At 38.4% G+C, this 17,797-nt stretch overlaps 1 protein-coding gene across 3 annotated transcripts in view; it reads left to right on the plus strand.

The window, feature by feature from the left end:
* Positions 1-17,797, plus strand: part of WWC3 (WWC family member 3) — a gene marked incomplete at its 5' end in the record, with an annotated part of 103,821 nt that overhangs the window by 44,607 nt on the left and 41,417 nt on the right. For all 3 annotated transcript variants that reach the window (XM_082305142.1, XM_082305143.1, XM_082305144.1), the window contains 4 exons: positions 2,294-2,370; positions 4,794-4,873; positions 11,136-11,265; positions 16,740-16,889. In XM_082305142.1, coding sequence (XP_082161268.1) covers positions 2,294-2,370; positions 4,794-4,873; positions 11,136-11,265; positions 16,740-16,889 — 437 coding nt within the window. The remainder of the gene's footprint in view (positions 1-2,293; positions 2,371-4,793; positions 4,874-11,135; positions 11,266-16,739; positions 16,890-17,797) is intronic.

Raw genomic sequence — 17,797 nt, forward strand, 5'->3', positions numbered from 1 at the left:
TAAGTATGGGAAGCTCTACTTAGCCCTTCCTGAAAATGTTCAGGAAACCTGACTGGGGGCGGGGTGTGTGTGTGTGGATGAGTGTTAAAGCAGGCATCTGGATAGAAGTGTTTAGCTACTGATCCAGTGGTATTTATTAATCCAAGGTAATTCATATGTATGCCAAAATCCTGAATAAAAGATGTTTTCTAGGGCTGAGGTGTGCCAGATGGTCTTGACCAGGTGTTCTTTTACTGTTGAACTGGGATTATCTCATCTTTTTTGTTTAGTTTTAAATATAAGTATTCTGTGCTTTAGTTTGTGAAATAACTGAACATTTGTGACTTGTCTTATTTCTTCCTGTTCATGTTCAAGTTTCTTAAGAATTATTAAGAAAGAGGATTTTTTTTTTACCTTATTAAGAAAGAAGTTTTAAAAAAAGGAATTACTGTTTAAAGAGTGTTTGACTACTGTTTAAAGAGTGTTTAACTACTGTTTAAAGACTTGGAATAGGGTAAAAGATAGTATCATCAGGGTTTTTTTGAGATTATAAAATCTAAATGTACGTTTATTGCAATACTTTTCTAGGAGCTTGGGATTTTTCTTTTTTGAAAATTTGCGATAGTTCTGTGGGATATTTTGTTGAATTATTTCAGGTGAATATACGGAAAGAAACTTCTGTTGAAGATTATAATATACTGTAAAATATAACCTGTTTTTCATATTTTTAAAGCTCTTGGAAAAACAAGTTGCTTGAAACAGCAACAAAATATGACTGAAAATGACAAAATTGGAGGTTATCTGTAGCATGAATGCAAATGCTATGTCAATTGACTTTTATGTTTTCTGATAGGGGTTTTTTTTTTTAGGTATATCTGTGGAATTGATAATGAGATACTGTAAAATCATTTAAATAAAACCTTTCACTTGTTTTGAGGTGAAAAAATAATTTTCTACAGATGTGTTAATATATTTTACATTGGTTTAAGGTCATATGCATCTGTTTTGAGAAAATGGAATGGGCTGGTTAGTTAGATGATATATTAAAAAAAAAAATCCCTTTGGAGATTAATCATGTTGTCAACTCAAGATGCCCCAAGGCTTCTCCACTTGTTTTTCTTAATTTGACTCCTCCACTCTGGGATGCTTGCTTCTCTGTTTATTGTACAGAAGTCTTAGGCTTCTAATTCAGGTGCAATTAGATGGCCAAAGCTGGACTCTTATATTGCAAATATTCCTGCCTCCACCACCACTTGTTTGAATCTGTTGTGTTAAAAGAGCTAAAACTTCACAAACTGTTTTCCTCCTTTTTGCTTGTGGGTGCTGTCATTGACTCAGCGTCGTGTGCTCATGAGTGGGAGGTGGTGTGAGCTCAGCGGTTGTGGGTTGGCAGGGAGGTGCCCATGCAGCAGTTTAGTGACTCAGTTGTGATCAGCGCTGGTTGGGGGGGGTGGGGAGGAATATCCATAGAAAATCCTGTATTTAGAGAATTAGCCCAGGCATGACTACTCATTTTGGCAAGTTGTTGCATGCTTGACATGACCTTGGCATTGCACTATTCTTTTGAGAGTCGAAAGGCTCAGTGCAACGCAGACACAGATATGGGTTTCAAAGCACCAGCCTTCAGCTCTACAAAAAGATGGTAGGTCTAACAGCACAACCCCATCCGCTTGCATACCAGGCATTTTTCAGTGGGCCAGTGCTGCCGTGAATGGCTGACTCAATAAATCGTGGTTGGTCTTGCCCAGCCTATACCCTAGGACCTTTACTTCATCTGTCTGGGCTTTAACTTGTAATGCCACAGCTTGAAATTATTGCCTGACTCCAGATAGGCTGTGTTAAGAGCTCACTTGCCAGGGGTTGATCTGTGTTGGTTCCCTACACTGTTGCTTTAGGAGCCAACTTCTCTCTGTAGCTGATTGAATTTTGTTTTGACAATAGTTCTGTTACTTTAGTCCCCATCATACTGTTATGTCAACATACCTAGGAAGCAATTAGCAATTGTTAATGTGACACAAATTGCTTGCATCAGTAAATGCCACCATCGTGTCATGGAAGCTAGTTGCTTTTAGGCAATATGTATGCAGTGCTGCTATATAGTTCTTGTTGTTGTTGTTGTTCAGGTCAAAAAAAAAAAATCAGGGAGGCCAAAGATAAATCTTCAGTTGTACTTTAGCACAGAGGATTATTTTAAAACCTAGTGACTTGTAACACAAAGAATGAATGCAATGGTCTATTAAATATTGCCACATCTTAACGAGTGTATTAAAGAAGAAAAAAAAATAATGTAAAATACTGTTTTCCATCTGTTTAGCATTCTCTGGATTTTCAACTAATACCAAGTATGACCCATATCAGATTAAAGCAGAAATAGCCAGCCGTCGTGACAGAGTGAGTAATCTTTTTTTATTTTGTAAAAATATGAATTAGGCATGGGGAAGGGAGGGGGACTATATGTTTTTCTTTTACCTTAGCATTTACACTGGGTGTTGCATGCATTTTTGGAAATACAATATTAAAAAATGCTTTCCTATTCTGACCTATTCTTCTATTAAAATAAGTCTATATTGTGAGTGACTTGCAGAGTAATGCTTTTTCCATGTTACAAGCATAAAGATTTTTGTCACGGATGTCAGAGGCAAATTCAGCCAGGCTTTCAGAAATTGCTTTCTCTGTGCGAACTGACACAAGTAGTAAATACTCTGCAGCCAAATTCTTTCTTGATTAACTGCAGTTCAGACCCACTGTCTTCATATTTTACCATTTACCCATTTTCAGTGGGGTTCCATGGATGTCATTGAACTCTAGATTTAGCCATTTAGTTGGAAATCTGTTCACAATTCAGTAGACATATTGGCCAACTAGAACTTTTTAGCTGATTTGGCCAGAGCTCTTCTATGAGGGGAGGGGAGTTCAAGCATTCTGACAGTGATAGGCAGTTCTGTAATAAAAATGTTCCATTTTTATATATTTTTTTGAACTAGAATCATGCTTTTGGTACTGTCTTTGCTGAAGGAGGAATAGTTGACTTCTTGAATTTCTCCCACGCTGCTTTAGCAAAGAGTTAAAGTCTGCACATTGGTTTCAAGCAAATTGATATAGCAGTCATAAAGAATTATAAAAAGCAGTTTATAATATTAAGCTCTAGAACCTATTTCTAAATTGTATGTTTCTTTTTATTAATGGATAAAATGGGGTTTAGCATTCCAGGCATTCATCTCACAAAATAAATAAAAAAATACTTATCTTTGCAGGATAGTGTTCCATTTTTGTTGTAGTGACCACTTTTCACATGGGTGCCTCTGAAAATAAATCCTCTTCACCACCCTTCAAAGGCATTTATTCTATCTGTATATGTTTACTACGTGCTGACTAGTGTTTGCTTGTTTTACATACTCTAAATGTCAGCATACTCTAAACAAGCAAATAAGCCTTACTTATTTAAATAATATTTAAAGAAAATAAACAAGGTCTTCAATTATATGACTATTTCTCTCTGTTCCTGCATCTTAAAACAAAACGATCTCCTAAGTGCATAGGATAATCTGTTCAACTGAATGTGTGCATAGGCATTGAGTTGTTTCAGGTAATAGAATAAAATATGCAGTATGAAGTGTTTGTGTACATGACACGTTTTTTCATTTTTACTTTTGGTGAGTGTTGAAAGAGTTGGTGAGGGTATAGGAGTTTTTGGGGGGCTGGTGTGATGAGTTTTGAGGAAAGGACAAGAACACATGGGGAAGTGAGGCCCACGCAGGATGGTGGGTCTCTGGCAGTCCTGGTTTGCATCCCCAGAACAGCTGTGAAGCTCCTCCCTCTTGAATTAGAGCTGACAAAATTAATCTATGCCTGGATATGTAGGAATTTTCTTTTACTCTTTTTTAGTAATAGTTTTGTCATTTGTTTTATTTCTCATTTATTGACATACATGTGAACATCAAGAGCGCTCTGGGTAAATTTTAGAAAGACTTCCAAGTTTGATGGCTTGAGAAGAGAGCTTTTTTCTTCCGTCCCTGCCGCTCTTTGGGCTCTCAGTTCAGTCTCCCTACCACACACTGAAACAGCTTTCCCCCCATTTGTCTGTAGTCCCTTGAACCCTCCTCCCCCCATTGCCCTCAGGTATCTGTCAGCTTTGGAGGGCAAGAAGCTATTTCTTTGCAGATCATTCTTGGTGCTGATAGCGCTCTTGTAAGGTGTGCCTCACCTACTCAGGTAACTGTTTCCATAAAACCACAAAAGTGTATTTATGGAGACATCGCTGCTTTGTCACTTTTGATTTATGCTCCCTAGTGGGATCAAGGTAATTGGCGGGGGGATTGAGAGGGCAGGACAATATGAAAATAACTGTAGAAACTCATGCTGCTATTTCTGGGAGAGATGCCAGTTCTGTTGCCAGTGATTTTGTTTTCCCAGATTGAAAAATTAACAGCATTGAATGTTCAGTCTTTTTTTAAGATGGCTAAAGACTTGAAGACAGTTGAGAGGTGTCTCTGTGTTACAAGGGGAGAAGAAAAATTGTATGGATTGAAACTTGCTAGCTGTTAGCATAAGCTATTGCAGATAGAAAACCAATAGAATAGATGAGGAGATTGATACTTTGAAAGCTGAATGTTGTGACTGCTGTTTGATTGGGTCTTCTGATATTTCAGAAACTTCTGTTGTTTTAATGCAAATTTTAAAACAAAAAAAGAAGATAATTTAGATTATCACTTCCAATTTTTTAAAGTAACTTAAGATTTTGTGTTTGAAAAAGAATTATTTTTATTATGAAAGTTTCTGTTACATATTACTTTAAATTATTTTGTTATATGTAGCTTTCTAGGCTAAAACGAGAATTGGCACAGATGAAGCAGGAGCTGCAATATAAGGAAAAAGGAGTGGAAACTCTGCAAGAGTAAGTTAAGAGTTTGTGGGAGGGTATTTTTTTCTTTACTTTATTCGCCTTGGAATGAATTCCTTAGAAAACTGTTGCCAAAAAAAAAAGAGGTTGAAACCTCTTAATTGCTTTGCTTCAAAGTTTCTGCTATGATAGTGATGCGGGGCAAGAACAGTGTGAAATGATGGAAGAAGGATTGGACTGAATTGGTTGGGATGGTGATTTCATAGATCCATATGAAAAAAGTTTTATAGGCCCTGTTCTTTAACTCTTCGTGAAAATGTTGTTGAGGTGGACTTAGATTTTTTTTTTTTTTTTTTTTTTTTAAAGTATTTTCCAAATATTTTCTGGAGATAGCTACCACCTGGAGCACAGCCAGAAGCACCATGCAGTGCAGTAGTTTTCCTCTGAACAGTACTGAGGCTTTCTGGCTGAGCACAGTACTTCTCCTGGGGGGGAGGCTGTACACCACAACACTGCTTCTTCCTTTTACCTGATGGTCAGGCCATCTCATTCTGCACTGTATAGTTGATTTGTGTGTGCACCATAAATCTGATGGTCTGTGAGACCTTGGATTTTCTGCATGTGTGCACAATGAGTGCATGTAAATCTGACGCTGTGTCTCCTCCCTGTGAGGAAAGGTAGCTCGGGGCAATTTGCCGCTGCTCCCAGGGCTGTTAGGCAGCCTGTGCTCCCTTTCCTTTGTGCTCAGTGGTGGCAAAGGTTGTGAACTATTGTGACCCTCTCCCTGCCACTCTTCCTGCAGGCCATCAGATGGGAACTGAGTGACTTCCATCTGTGCACTGCTTAGTCACCTACACGCGTAGCACATATGCGGGATGCCCAGTGGGATAGGGAGAGAGGTTGCCAGGCCATGGAAAAGACGGCAGGTAAACACAGGTTGTTGTGACTTCCAGATCTGTTCAACAAGGCCCGAGGCTAGACCATATGTTGAACAGCTCTTGGATTTGCCTTGGACGTGTGGCCATGCATTTAGAAATCTTGGCCATTTTTCCAGCGTGCATGTGAACGAACTGCCTAATGCAGGCGCTTCCTGAAAACGTTGGAACTGTTGCATATCTAATGCGTTTTGCAGCATAAGTACAGTATCTGTGGAAATATTTTGAAGCTTTGGATTTATTGCATTAGCGCTACAAAGCATGGGCGCACACTTTTGCTTCAGGAGTCCTGGCAAAGTTCCAGGGATCCCAGAGCAATTGGGTTACTTATTTTCCAACTTTGATTTTGATTGGTATTACGTTAACAAAATGATATAAAGGGAGATAATCAGATTGTACTTCTAAAGGAGAGGGAGTAGCCCATGCACTTCATATTGCATTTTGGTTGGTGGTTTTTTTTCTTTTTTTAAGCTTACAAGGTTCTTTTATTTTAGAATGCACTTTAAAAGCTTTAGAGAAGAAAACTTGTTCAACCAAAATCCTTCATTGGCAGGTATAATGTAAGAATTTTCAGGCATAAAATTATTTTTATTGACTACACAAAGCATTTACAGGTAGTTAGGGGAACTGTTAATGTATGATGTTAACTGAAGATTAGTAAAATAAAGCACTCAGTATATTGAAACGGCAAATATTGTAAGTAATATTTTAAGTATAGTCAATGTTTTAGGATGTTGGCCTAGATACGTAAGCAGTAACAGAACAAAAGCAATTTTGTCTCAAGATTCTTAATCATATTTTCTTTAAGTGATTAAGAATTGCTTTGCCTTTTCTACTTACTTTATTTGTTTTCCTTCTCCTGGTTATCGGGTTATTTTAAGGGTATAGGTTCAATTGTTTTATAAAAGGACTAACCACTTGACTAGGATGATGAAAGTATTTGAAGTCCATTTGAAACTCAAGATTGTTTTAATTAATATAATTCATTTAAGATAGTCCAGCAAAGCAATGCAACTTTTTGAAAAGTAAAGTCTGTGAATGATTAAGAATGCAAATGTTAGTCTTGGATTTTAGCCCAAGTGAAGTTGCCCATAGTCCAGGATGGGGGTATAGAAGAGACATACAAGAGAGGAATTATTTTAAAGCCTATCTGATTAGTCAGTGGTCACTCTAATCGTCTAGTTTAAAAGTTCAAGCATGACAACTCAGTGCTTCGGTGCTGCTGTTGCGACAGTCGCGCTCTGTCCCGTTGGGGCGCTGGGTGGCATTTATTGTTCCTTGCTGAGGAGAACGCTTTGCCCATGTGTTATCCAGGATTGCAGTGAGTTTCTGTCAGTGTTTGTGCCTTGCTGAGCTCTGCTCTCTGCAGTGACTTCTTCGTTTGTAAACCAGAGGCTTGTGGTTTTGTTTTGTGTTTTTAAGTAATTTTTTAATTGCCTCTCTGGTAAGATATGTGCTTTCTTTTGAGTATTTTGCTTCTAGTATGAAGTGAGCCAATTTGGAGAGTACTCGCACTGTCTAACAACTGAAGAGAGAAGTTTCTCTAGCCTCCTTGTGTAGTCAGCAGACAAATCAGGCTAAAAGCCGAACTGTGCTCTAGGTTGTCCCTGGGTGATCTCTCCCCTACTCCTTGTATTTGTCGGGAGAAAAGAGTCACTCAAGCCAAGTATCAAAGCTGAAGTTCTTTATCTTTTGCATATCCACGAAGTAAATGTACTGTCTGAAAAGAAACTCATTGCTCCTTCTTTAAAACAAAAATTCTGGGGTCCTCCCCCTTTTTTTTTTATTAAAGTTTCTTACATCTCAGACATTTCCCCTTTTTGTTACCTTTTCTAAATTTTTGGTCTGCATAATTTTTTTCCTTCTTGTGCTAGGTCAGATCTTCAAGTAACTGCCAAACTAGAATGGCATGCATCCTGTTCAGCTGTTTCAAAGCCATGTTCTTCGCTTTATTTCAAGTACAAGCCAAGCACAATATTAGGAGCTGTCACACTTTGTGCTTTACATCTGGCTGAATGTTTGCTTTGAAAGTCTGACCAGAATGGCATTATGAGCAGGTATCAGAACCCGCTGCCGTGTGACTCCCTGTGCAACCGCTGCTGGGTATAGCTCTCAGAGAAGAGACAAATTTTATGGTGAGGGTGGTTAGGTTACTCAGTATTTCCATCATTTTATGTTGCTGTCTGATTCAGATGCCTTTGTTAAATGCACATCTCTTGCATTGACATTTTCCACGTACAGTGTCTGCCTTGGACTGTGTTTTGTTTTCTGTTCTTTTTAATTTTAGTAAAACAGCTTAGCCATCTTTGAGGAGAATAAAAAAAAAATCAAAACCACAAAACAACTAGAGAAAAGTGGGGTTTTGTTGGGGGAGAGAGGACTGAGGGTTTTCTTAAATAGCTCTAGAACTCCAATACAGTCAGAATTTCAAATTTTGTAGTGCTGCAGCTTTTTGTTAGGGCTGCATTTTCTACAGTTTCATGCAAATTTGGCAATGTTGTGATAAACCTTTGGACATCACAGTCTGCCTTTGCCCACTGGAGACTTTCTAGAGCTCACTGTTTAAAGCCTGCAGAGATCCCACCCTGCGCGACGGTGTTCCTCAGCCTCCACGGGCGCCTTTGCCCTGAGGTGCGGCTGATCCTGTCGCAGTCCAGAGGTAGAGGGTTAAAGATGAGCCTTTCCTGGAGTGAATCCCTTCCTCTGACCCAGCAGGCAGCGGGGAATGAGAGTGAGGAGCAGTTCCTCCTCCCCTGTGTTTTCAGTGACCCTTCTGCTCGCCAGCAGGAATTTTGGAGGAAGAAGGCGTTTAGCAACAAAGGAAATGAAAACTCGGCCAGTTGGCTGTGAGAGTGGAGGGAATGCTGAGAGAAGTTGGGAGAGACAGGGAATTAGGACTGACTAAACAATTTGTAGCTACGGACTGGTTTAGAGGATATGAGACATGACAGAAGCTTTAAAATTAGATTTTAACTCAACTACAGATCTGTGCTTTGGTGAGGATGGGGGAGTTTTGCGTATTTGAAAGCACGTGGGGGAAAATACAGGAACACGGAAACTGCCCTATAGGACTGAAACTATTGCAAGTGTATTAATAGTCTGTGTATCCTGGAAACATCTTCCTCAAAATATATACTTTATTCATAGTTTTGTGTATTAGTTGAATGTTCTTTCTGTTCATACAAAGGTCTAATCTGTATTTGTATCATGCTATTTTCCATTAATAAAATGGAAGATTCCTGTTAACTTTGTGGCTTTCAAAACCAGAGCTTTATGAAAGGAGGGGGGAAAAAAAAACCTCACAGACAGTAAATAACTAGTAATTTTGTAAGATGCTTAAGTCAGTTTAGGTTGATAGCAATACTGATTTAAGCTCAACTATTTCTGGCAGTAGAAACTTTTCTGATTCTTTCCTTAAACAAATATCAGTTCATAAGTTGGGCTCCAAAGTGACGTTCAGGAACATGAATATGTGGGTAACTGGACAAAAATGTGGTTGAAATTAAATAATTTCCTTTTCCTGAAATGCCACCTTGGACCTGGCAAACAGTATAATGAGCAGTTGTGTAGGAGGCATTTTCTGGTGTAATATTTGGGTGGAATCTATGTTCTTAACATTAATGTAACCTTCAGATAAAACCACATGTTATCTTTTTCACGAAACTTTTAGTAAATTGGATTAGTTGTTTTGTATCTAATAGTTTAAGGATTTTAGCTAAAAATTAGTGAAGACTCAAGTAAACATCTTAAAAGGAAAACAAAACTAACCAAACAAAAAACCCCAACTTTAATCCACATGACATTTAAGTCCTTTCTGGTTCTTGAACCAAAGATCATAAAGGCTTATATGTTTTCTTATGCAACATGGGGAAAATTGTGTTTAAGTAGAAGGCTGAGGTTCAGACTTATTTTGTGTTGTCTCCAAAAGCAGGAACTGTCAGAAAAACCTAAAGAAACCAGAACTGTAGAAACCCAACCTGTGGTTTTTTCCTAAATATTGTGAGCTGCCTGATAAAACCACAGGATTTTCATTCAAGCCTTTTGATTTTTCATTTTACTATTTTAATTTTAAAGCAAGTAATCTGCTGCAAGTGGAATTTCACTGATGTTGTTTAACTGGTAGAACATGCTGAGTGAGTGTTGTTGACACTCTCGGCTTAATAGAATACCTATCTTGAAACTTTTAGGTATTCTCAATATTTTAAATAGAGTTTGAGTATTCTTGTCATATGTGTATAGCATACTCTCTCTTACTACATCTTTTTATAAACTCATGTCCTGTGTAATGACCGATGTATGTTTTATCTTTAATTCTGTTAACGAGGGACACTTTTTCTCCTGGAGATGTTTGTTCTTAGCATTGGTGTAGGGACCATTACACATACCACCGTTTTTCTATATACACACTTTCTATGCTAGATTAACAGGAAAATGGAGGCTTTCATATTTTAATAGGAATTTAACACAATTTTCACTAATTGCTGTGGGTAGCCTGTTAAAATCCCATAGCCATTTGTTATAAATCCAAGACCAAATGGTGGTTCTAGTAAGTTCTGCAGAGTCTCTGGTCTTGTTCTTTATCTATAAATCAAAGCAAATTATCAAGATGATACGCTGGACTAGGCTTCTGCATCCTAATCTGTTGTGCATTACTGTTGCGAACTGTTGGAAAAGAAGTTGAAAACTCAGACAGTGGGTGTCCTGCTTAAGAGAAGATAAGATATTTTTTTGTCGAGATGGAAACATTAGTAGTACTCAGCCTGATGTAGTGGGTAGCACTCTTGCTCCTTGGTGAGTTTGCATTTGAAATCATCTGGGATCGTCCTATGTGATGGTCCTTAGTGTGGGACGATGATGTCTTCTAGAAAAGATACTCAAAGATGCCCATAATGGCAGGAAAGCATTTGCAATAAAATTTTAGGAATTAAAAATTTATCAAGAAAATGAAATGCCTTTGTTAGAAACTTCTAAAACAAGATCAGATAGAAGTCCTGAAAGAGAAGCTGCAATATGTAGGGCTGCATGGGAAATGTGACAGCTAGACTGCTAGTATCTTCATCTTTTGAGTTATTACTGTGTAGGTTAGTTTTAGGTTGATTTTACTGTTGCTGAATGAAATAGCCCACAGAGATTGCCTGTAACTAAGCTCTGTATTAGGACATTAAAAACAGGAAATTTGTTGATTCTGCAGAACCGGGGTAGATAATTACATTGCTTTGTCTTTAGAGTGTACTAGGCACTGAGTGCTGCGCTAATTCCAAGTGGAGTATCATTTTATTCCTGGAAATAAAGTGGTACATGAATAAACAAGAGGTCTTAAAACGTCTGTGCTCTTTCTAATTATGTGAAGATTCCTGAATTTGTCTTAATCTTTTCAACAGGATTGATCGTAAGATGTCAAGTGCTCATACAAATTATAGACTGGATGAAGCACAGGCTATAATGAGTGAGCTTCGAACCATAAAGAAAGCTATATGCACAGGTGAAAAAGAAAGGCAGGACCTTATGCAGGTAAAAAATATGCTACTGAACAAATAGCTGCTAAAAAGTAATAACGTACCTCTATTTTCTTGTTTGTGATTGCATTGGGGTTACCAAGTTTAAATAAGGAAGTGGGGTGGCCTAAACTGATTTTTCTGATTGATAATTGCCAATAGCAGGCAGCTCGAAAGAGGTAAGTAGTCATTGTCTATGCTGTGAACATAAGACTTCATATGGTGTTTCATATTTTTGTCTTGGATAATGTACTATCCTTACATTTAGGTCAGTGTCTTTATTGAATATAGTTTTCCATTGCTGCTGACTATATCAAAGACTGCTATGGAGTAATTATGTTGCATTTAAAAAAAAAAAATCTTTTTAAGTTTTACAGTATTTGTCTTTCATTTTGCTTTATGTCGTCTGGTACCTATAGTGAAGTAGGACTGAGAAGTCACGTGCTAAAATGTTTACCAGTTTGTCTACCATGTTTTTCCTTTTATAAGCATTTCACAAAACTGGATCTCTGTGTCACTATGCCACAGTTTGGCAGTTCTTCTTTTTGTGCCTCAAACTCTCCTCTTAAGTACCCATATCAAGACACATGTTAATTTCAAATGTTCTTACAAAACCCTCAGAGAGTATGATTAAATAAAATGTATACAGAAACCATTGTGCTAGCTTTAGATTATTTTATGAATTGGAGCATGAGGATTGAGGGAAGATACATGCCTGAGTAGTAATCTAACTTTTGAATGGATTCTGCATCCTGCTCCGAGTTGCTGTGTCTGTGCTATTAACGTGATGGGAGCGTGATCAAAGAACCACGAGCCTCTGCCACCACAGGGACTTCAGTATAGACTTGCCCAAATATGCTACAGATATAGAGGGGTGTCAAGGACAATTCTCTTCACCCAGTCTTCAAGCTGCTATATGGAAAAAAGCATCTTTATGACCTAAATTTTTTGGACTGTACTAAATTAATGTTACCATTCAAACATTTTCTTTCGGTTTTCCCTGCAGTAGTGTTTTGCTGGTGGGTTTTTTTATTGTTAAATGATATGGGTAGCTCGTAGTCTACATCTAATGAATTTCCATAGTTATACAATTATTCAGTCTCTAAAGCATTACCCAAAGGTCATCTGATGGACCACAAATCCTTGTTCAAGTAGACAGAACGCTTAAGTCACTATGAAAAGTTTCTGCCTTGGCAACTTTTAACATATTTGATATTTTGCATTGGCCAAGTTTTAAAGTGATTCTCAGTCTTCCATATGCCTGGCTAGCAAGAAATGATTAGAAAGGCAGTTCATGGATGCAGTGACGCACGTTTTAGGAAACTAACTGGTAATTTAAAGACTTGTGTGTGAGCTCTTGGAGCAGCTTAACTACTGGCCTTGTTTTGACTCCCCTGCTAGATTTTTTTCCCCTTTTTCTTACATTTTCAGGCCTCAGTGGCACTAAATCCAGCTGTAAACATTGAGGTGCCTTGACAATCATATCTGTTAAACCAACTTTAAGTGCACTTGCAGTCTCTTTAAATACAGTGATGAGGGAGTTAGAAGTCTAGGATTGAGCTTAGCATCAAGGATTGGGCAATGCTGGCAGCATCAGAACGTAGAGGTTGCACAAGACAGAAGTGAAAATGAAAAGTGTTGCCATCTTTCTTCATGGGTCTACGTGACATACAGCAAATACCAGTCTAGGAGGTATCATTTTTGTGATTAATGACAATCTGTTGTGATAGCATCCAATAATATACATACAGTCCAGAAAAATCTAGAAAATAGTTGTTCCACACAGGCCTAGCATGCAAGACAGTTCTGCATGTTTGGTTGCAATTGTAATAAGGGCTTAAATGCCATAGTTTACAAGATCTACAGTTGTAAAAATTGTCTATTTCTGCCAACTTATTGTGTTCTGTAAAAATATCCAGTTTTCTGCCTGATATTTTTTAAATTTTGACCAAAAAAATCAAGTTATTTTCATTGTCACCAAAAATTTCTGTGCTTTGCCTTTTTATAGTTAGTTGAGGATTATTGTTATGGATTTATTTAGCTTTGTGAAACAAGTGCAAGTCTATTTTAAGTGTCTTCCTAATGAGTTCAGAATTTGATTTTTAGTTTCCTATGAATTTTGAAATTGAGTTGTCCACAAAAATGCAACATTTTAAAGCTGCTGTGGGTAAGACAAGCTTTCTTATAAAAAAACTTTTTGTTTTGAAAGCTGTTTATAGAGGAGTTCGAAGTATTGTGTAAACAGCTGGGGATTTATTTCAGAGAAAGGAAATAGACAATTTCTTGCTATTTCTTAATTTAAATCTGGCCAGTGTCAGCAACAGAACTAGACATAGTAGAAGTGACTCAGTCTTGTGTAGGTGCTTGGAAAATTGTAGCTGTCCTAGAAATATGGTAATTAGATTGAGTTGTGTGGGAGAGAAGGCTGAAGAGGGAAGGAGAGGGTGGTCAGATTTAAACTGGGTGCTGTGGTTACAAATAAAGCCAAATATGCAGTGTCACTGCTCCAAAAAAGTGGGCGAAATTTTTATATAAGATTGAGTAATCAAGGTGCGTGGTTAGATTCCTGAAAGCAGTTTGTGTGTCTCTCTCCGCACCCCCCATCCCTTTCATACTTTTGTTTCTGTTCCAGTATGTGCATATGCTTTTAAAATGTTGTCCTTTATCCTTAGGAAGCATTGGAGTTTGCTTTTTTTGTGTATTTTTTTTTCTTTCTTTTTTCTTTTCCTTTCTTTTCTTTATCAGTAAAATAGGCAAAATAGGTTAGATAGGAACTGCACTGAAATTGTACATGGCAGAGAGCTCCCAGATCAGATAGCAACAGATCAATGATGAAATGACAGTGCTCATTTCTCTCTTTTTGGGTAGGTTTGGGCTGGTGTGTCCAGAACTTCACATCCATATGATAGGCTGGTCTGGCAGTTTCTGTGGGATTGCCATAAACAATCCATAAACCTCAGATGAAAGATGGATTCCTCCATGTAGCTGGGGAGGATATTACTCCTAGCAGTTCATGTAAATTGTTTCTGTCTAAAAGTATGCTAACTCAGGTTGTAATTTTCCACGTTAGGATTGCTGGAGGCTGTGCTTTCACTCATCCAGCCGGAAGGACTCAAAGCATATATGTTCATCCTAAAGCATAGTCACCTATGCACCTAGATGTAAGTTAAGGTGATGCTACTTGGTGACTGCCACCTGTCAAATGCTATGTAATTTTTAAGTAGCATCCAGGGTTCAGCAACCGTGCCCGAATAGGAAGCCTGGCCAGCAGCCAAGCAGCCCTTCATTACCTGCCAGGGAGATGCTGGCGGGCATCAGGAGCACAGCAGGAGTGCACGAAGTAACTGAAACAGGGGAAGAAGTTTAGATTTAAGTTCTGGCATCAAGACCTTTGGTGTTACATATATCTGTAACATAATACGTGTTAGCCAAAGGTGCCAGATGGGACACAGCTTACTTGGGAGAAACCTCAGACTTTCTGTATCTTCAGTTTTTGTTCATGTCACTTCTTGTTACTGGGAAGAGGACAAGTTAGATGTTTGATGTGTGTGTAGCTATAATTTGAAATTATTATTTCCATGTTATAAACCCATTAGGGATCCATCTTGATCTTCCATACAGCAGGAGACTTTGCAGGACTGGATGATTTCCAGTGAGTTGTGAAGAAGAGCGTTGGATGGGACTCTGCAATTTTCAATGTTTGTAAAGTGGAATGCACTCTGGTTTTCTTCTTGCCACGTTGTGGAGCAGTTCATTTTGCAGCAAGTCTTGGAGGATAAAGAGACACTAGCTAGGGGCTTCTAAGCAGCGTAACTTGAACTTGAATTTTGCTTTCTCAGGACTGAGAAGAAACTATTTTGTTTGTCCTTCATACTAAGAAGGACATAGCAGGTACCTACGTCTCTCCCTGCCTTTCTCCAGTAGGAAGAAGACAAAGTGTGTTTGTGTTCAGGGGGGTGGCAGGGAGGAGCAGAGGCTCCCCACTCTTGTGTCTAGGGAGCCTGCCCATTCCTTCATCCTGCACCAGGATGGGTATTTTCCCTCTTTTTCATCTCTAGTGGAGGCAGGCGTGAGGGAGGGACCAATATATAATGAGAACGAAGGGACGGACTATGTATGGTGGAAATGGAGGACACCAGAAAAAGCTGTTTCTTCTGGATAGTTTCAGGCCTGCTGCAATTCCTGTGGATGCTTCCTAGGCTCCGAATCTGGACGCCTTCATCTTCCAGGTGGTCTTGCCATTCTGTGAGCAGCAGCCAGGTGATGTTACTCAGGCTCATCTTGAGTCCATTAGTTGAATTTGTAAGAAAAGGCAGTGTTGTTGTCTTATCCCTTTTAAACTGCACTTTGAAGACTGAGAAATCTGTTGGTAATTGGATGTGCACAATAACTAGGGCTGGTTGCAAATCACCAGTTGTCAGAGCCACTGAGATTCCCGAGGGCCAGCTTTTTCCTATTGCAGTGCTTCGGATTCATCTCTGATTCTGTAGTTCAGACACTAGAGTAAGCAGTTTTGAGAGTTTTTGTGTTTATTTTTAGAACCAAATGGTTTGAGTATGTTATGATTTATAAATTGATACAGCTCTTCAAATTTCTGATAATTTCTTTTCACGTCATTTGGTTGTCCTTTATCTTCTGGTGAGGGGGCAGAATTAATTTTTTTTTTTTTTAAATGTTCTTTTGATGCAGAATGCTCAGGGTTTCAGTCATAAACGACAGCTCGCACCATGGTTTTGTTATTAACACTACATTATCTCTAATTTTTGAAAAGTAGAGAATGCACAGTCAGAAAATAAAAGCAATATTAACAATTTTATCTTTTTTTTAAAAGGAATTATAAGAGCCTGTCAACCAAGCTCTTATTGTCAAACAAGTTCTTGTTATTATTTTTTGTGATTCTGTCTTATTTTCCCCTTGCAGACTGCTTGAGGTCTCTGCTTTACCCTCACAGTTTGTGTCATTGTCTAGACATCTCAGAGATGTCCCTTGCTTAATCCAAAGTGTAAAATACCTCTCTAACTACGTGAACGTTGGGTAAGGGAGCACAAGGGTGAAATCAGCTGTCATAAAAATACAATCAATACAAGGTATTCATCAAGTTGGATGGGATAGCAGTAGTGGCTAAGGAATGTAACCTGTGCAGAAGATGGCAAAAGGGCAGGTGAATCACATTTGTCTTCCCTATCAGCTAACCTGAAAGTTGACAGCTGCTACATTTAAAGAACTGTAAGTCACACAAAAGCGAAAACATTCATAGACCTGAATGAAGTAATTCTAAAAAAAATCTGTTCACTATTAAATGCATCTTTTAAAAGGAGAGGTTGATTTCAAACCAAAGCTTCTTCATGTTAGTAACACTATGATGAATTTTACTTTTTGTAGATAGCTCAAAAAAGTCATATTTTTAAATAAAATTTTTGTATTAATAAAAGAATTACAAAAATAGGTTTTTCTTAATAAATTTTTTTTTTTAAATCTTTTCTCCTGTAGAGCTTGGCCAAGTTAACAGATGGATTCAGGAATAGCTGTTGTATTACAGATTCCCTGCAGGACCTCCAGCATAATTCAAGTTCGCTCAGCGACTCCTGTTTACCTCAGCAACACTGCGATGCTTGTTCTCAGACTGACATCACTGGAGAGGTATGCGTTCCTACGCAAGACGTTTGCTGTAGAAAATAAGCTGCTTTTGTACTATAGTGGTACATCGTTATTTCCTGTTTTAATTTAAGAGGTGTTGGCTGTAGCAGAATGAAAAATCCTCAGCAATATTGGTGGTGAGGGACTTGTGTTTGCTTATTGTTTCCAGAGCGTGTGAGCAGCGCTCGTGAGCGGTGGTCTTTGCGGTTCTGCTACTTGAGCATGGCACAGGGGCGTAGCGACCTGGGCCCACAGGTCAGTGACAGGTAGAATGAGCTCCCGGACTCAGCCAGCCCGGCAGAGCACTTCTTGTGTCATCACTTTGGTGACCGCAGGCTCATCTCTGAATAGCAGCTCGTGCTGAGGTGTCCGCAGACCTCTTCTCTTCTTGTCACCAGCTCTGACTTACTGATGCTTGTCATGATGCAGGAAGGAAGAAAATGCTTTGGCCAGCTTGAAGTTGCAGTAGAGACCTGATGGTGCAATAGTGTGCCGTGTTAGTATTTTGGTAGTAGTGATGGATGTTGATTTTCTCTTTTTTGTTTGTTTTTGTTTGTTTGTTTTGTTTTTTGTTTTGGTTTTTCAGGTTTTTCGGGTTTTGGGGGTTTGGGGTTTTTTTGTGTTTTTTTTTTTTTAATTTATTTTATTTTTTTGTTTTTTGTTTTCTTGGGGTTTGGGGGGGGGGTTTTTTGTTTTTGGGGTTTTTTTTGTTTTTGGGTTTTTTTTGTTTTTTTTTTTAATCTTGTTTTTGCCATGCTTGTCATCATCTTTCACGCATATCAAAGATGTAGGGTAGACCTCTGTTCCTTTCTCCTGTCTGAGACAAGGGAAGTATTTGTTAGAGTCCCAAAGTATGTTTCTTAAACACTAACAAACTTCTGATCTAGTCTGTCAAACCTTTATGCTCAAAT

Source organism: Platalea leucorodia (assembly GCF_965183815.1).
Source record: "Platalea leucorodia genome assembly, chromosome: 2".
Classification (NCBI taxonomy): domain Eukaryota; kingdom Metazoa; phylum Chordata; class Aves; order Pelecaniformes; family Threskiornithidae; genus Platalea; species Platalea leucorodia.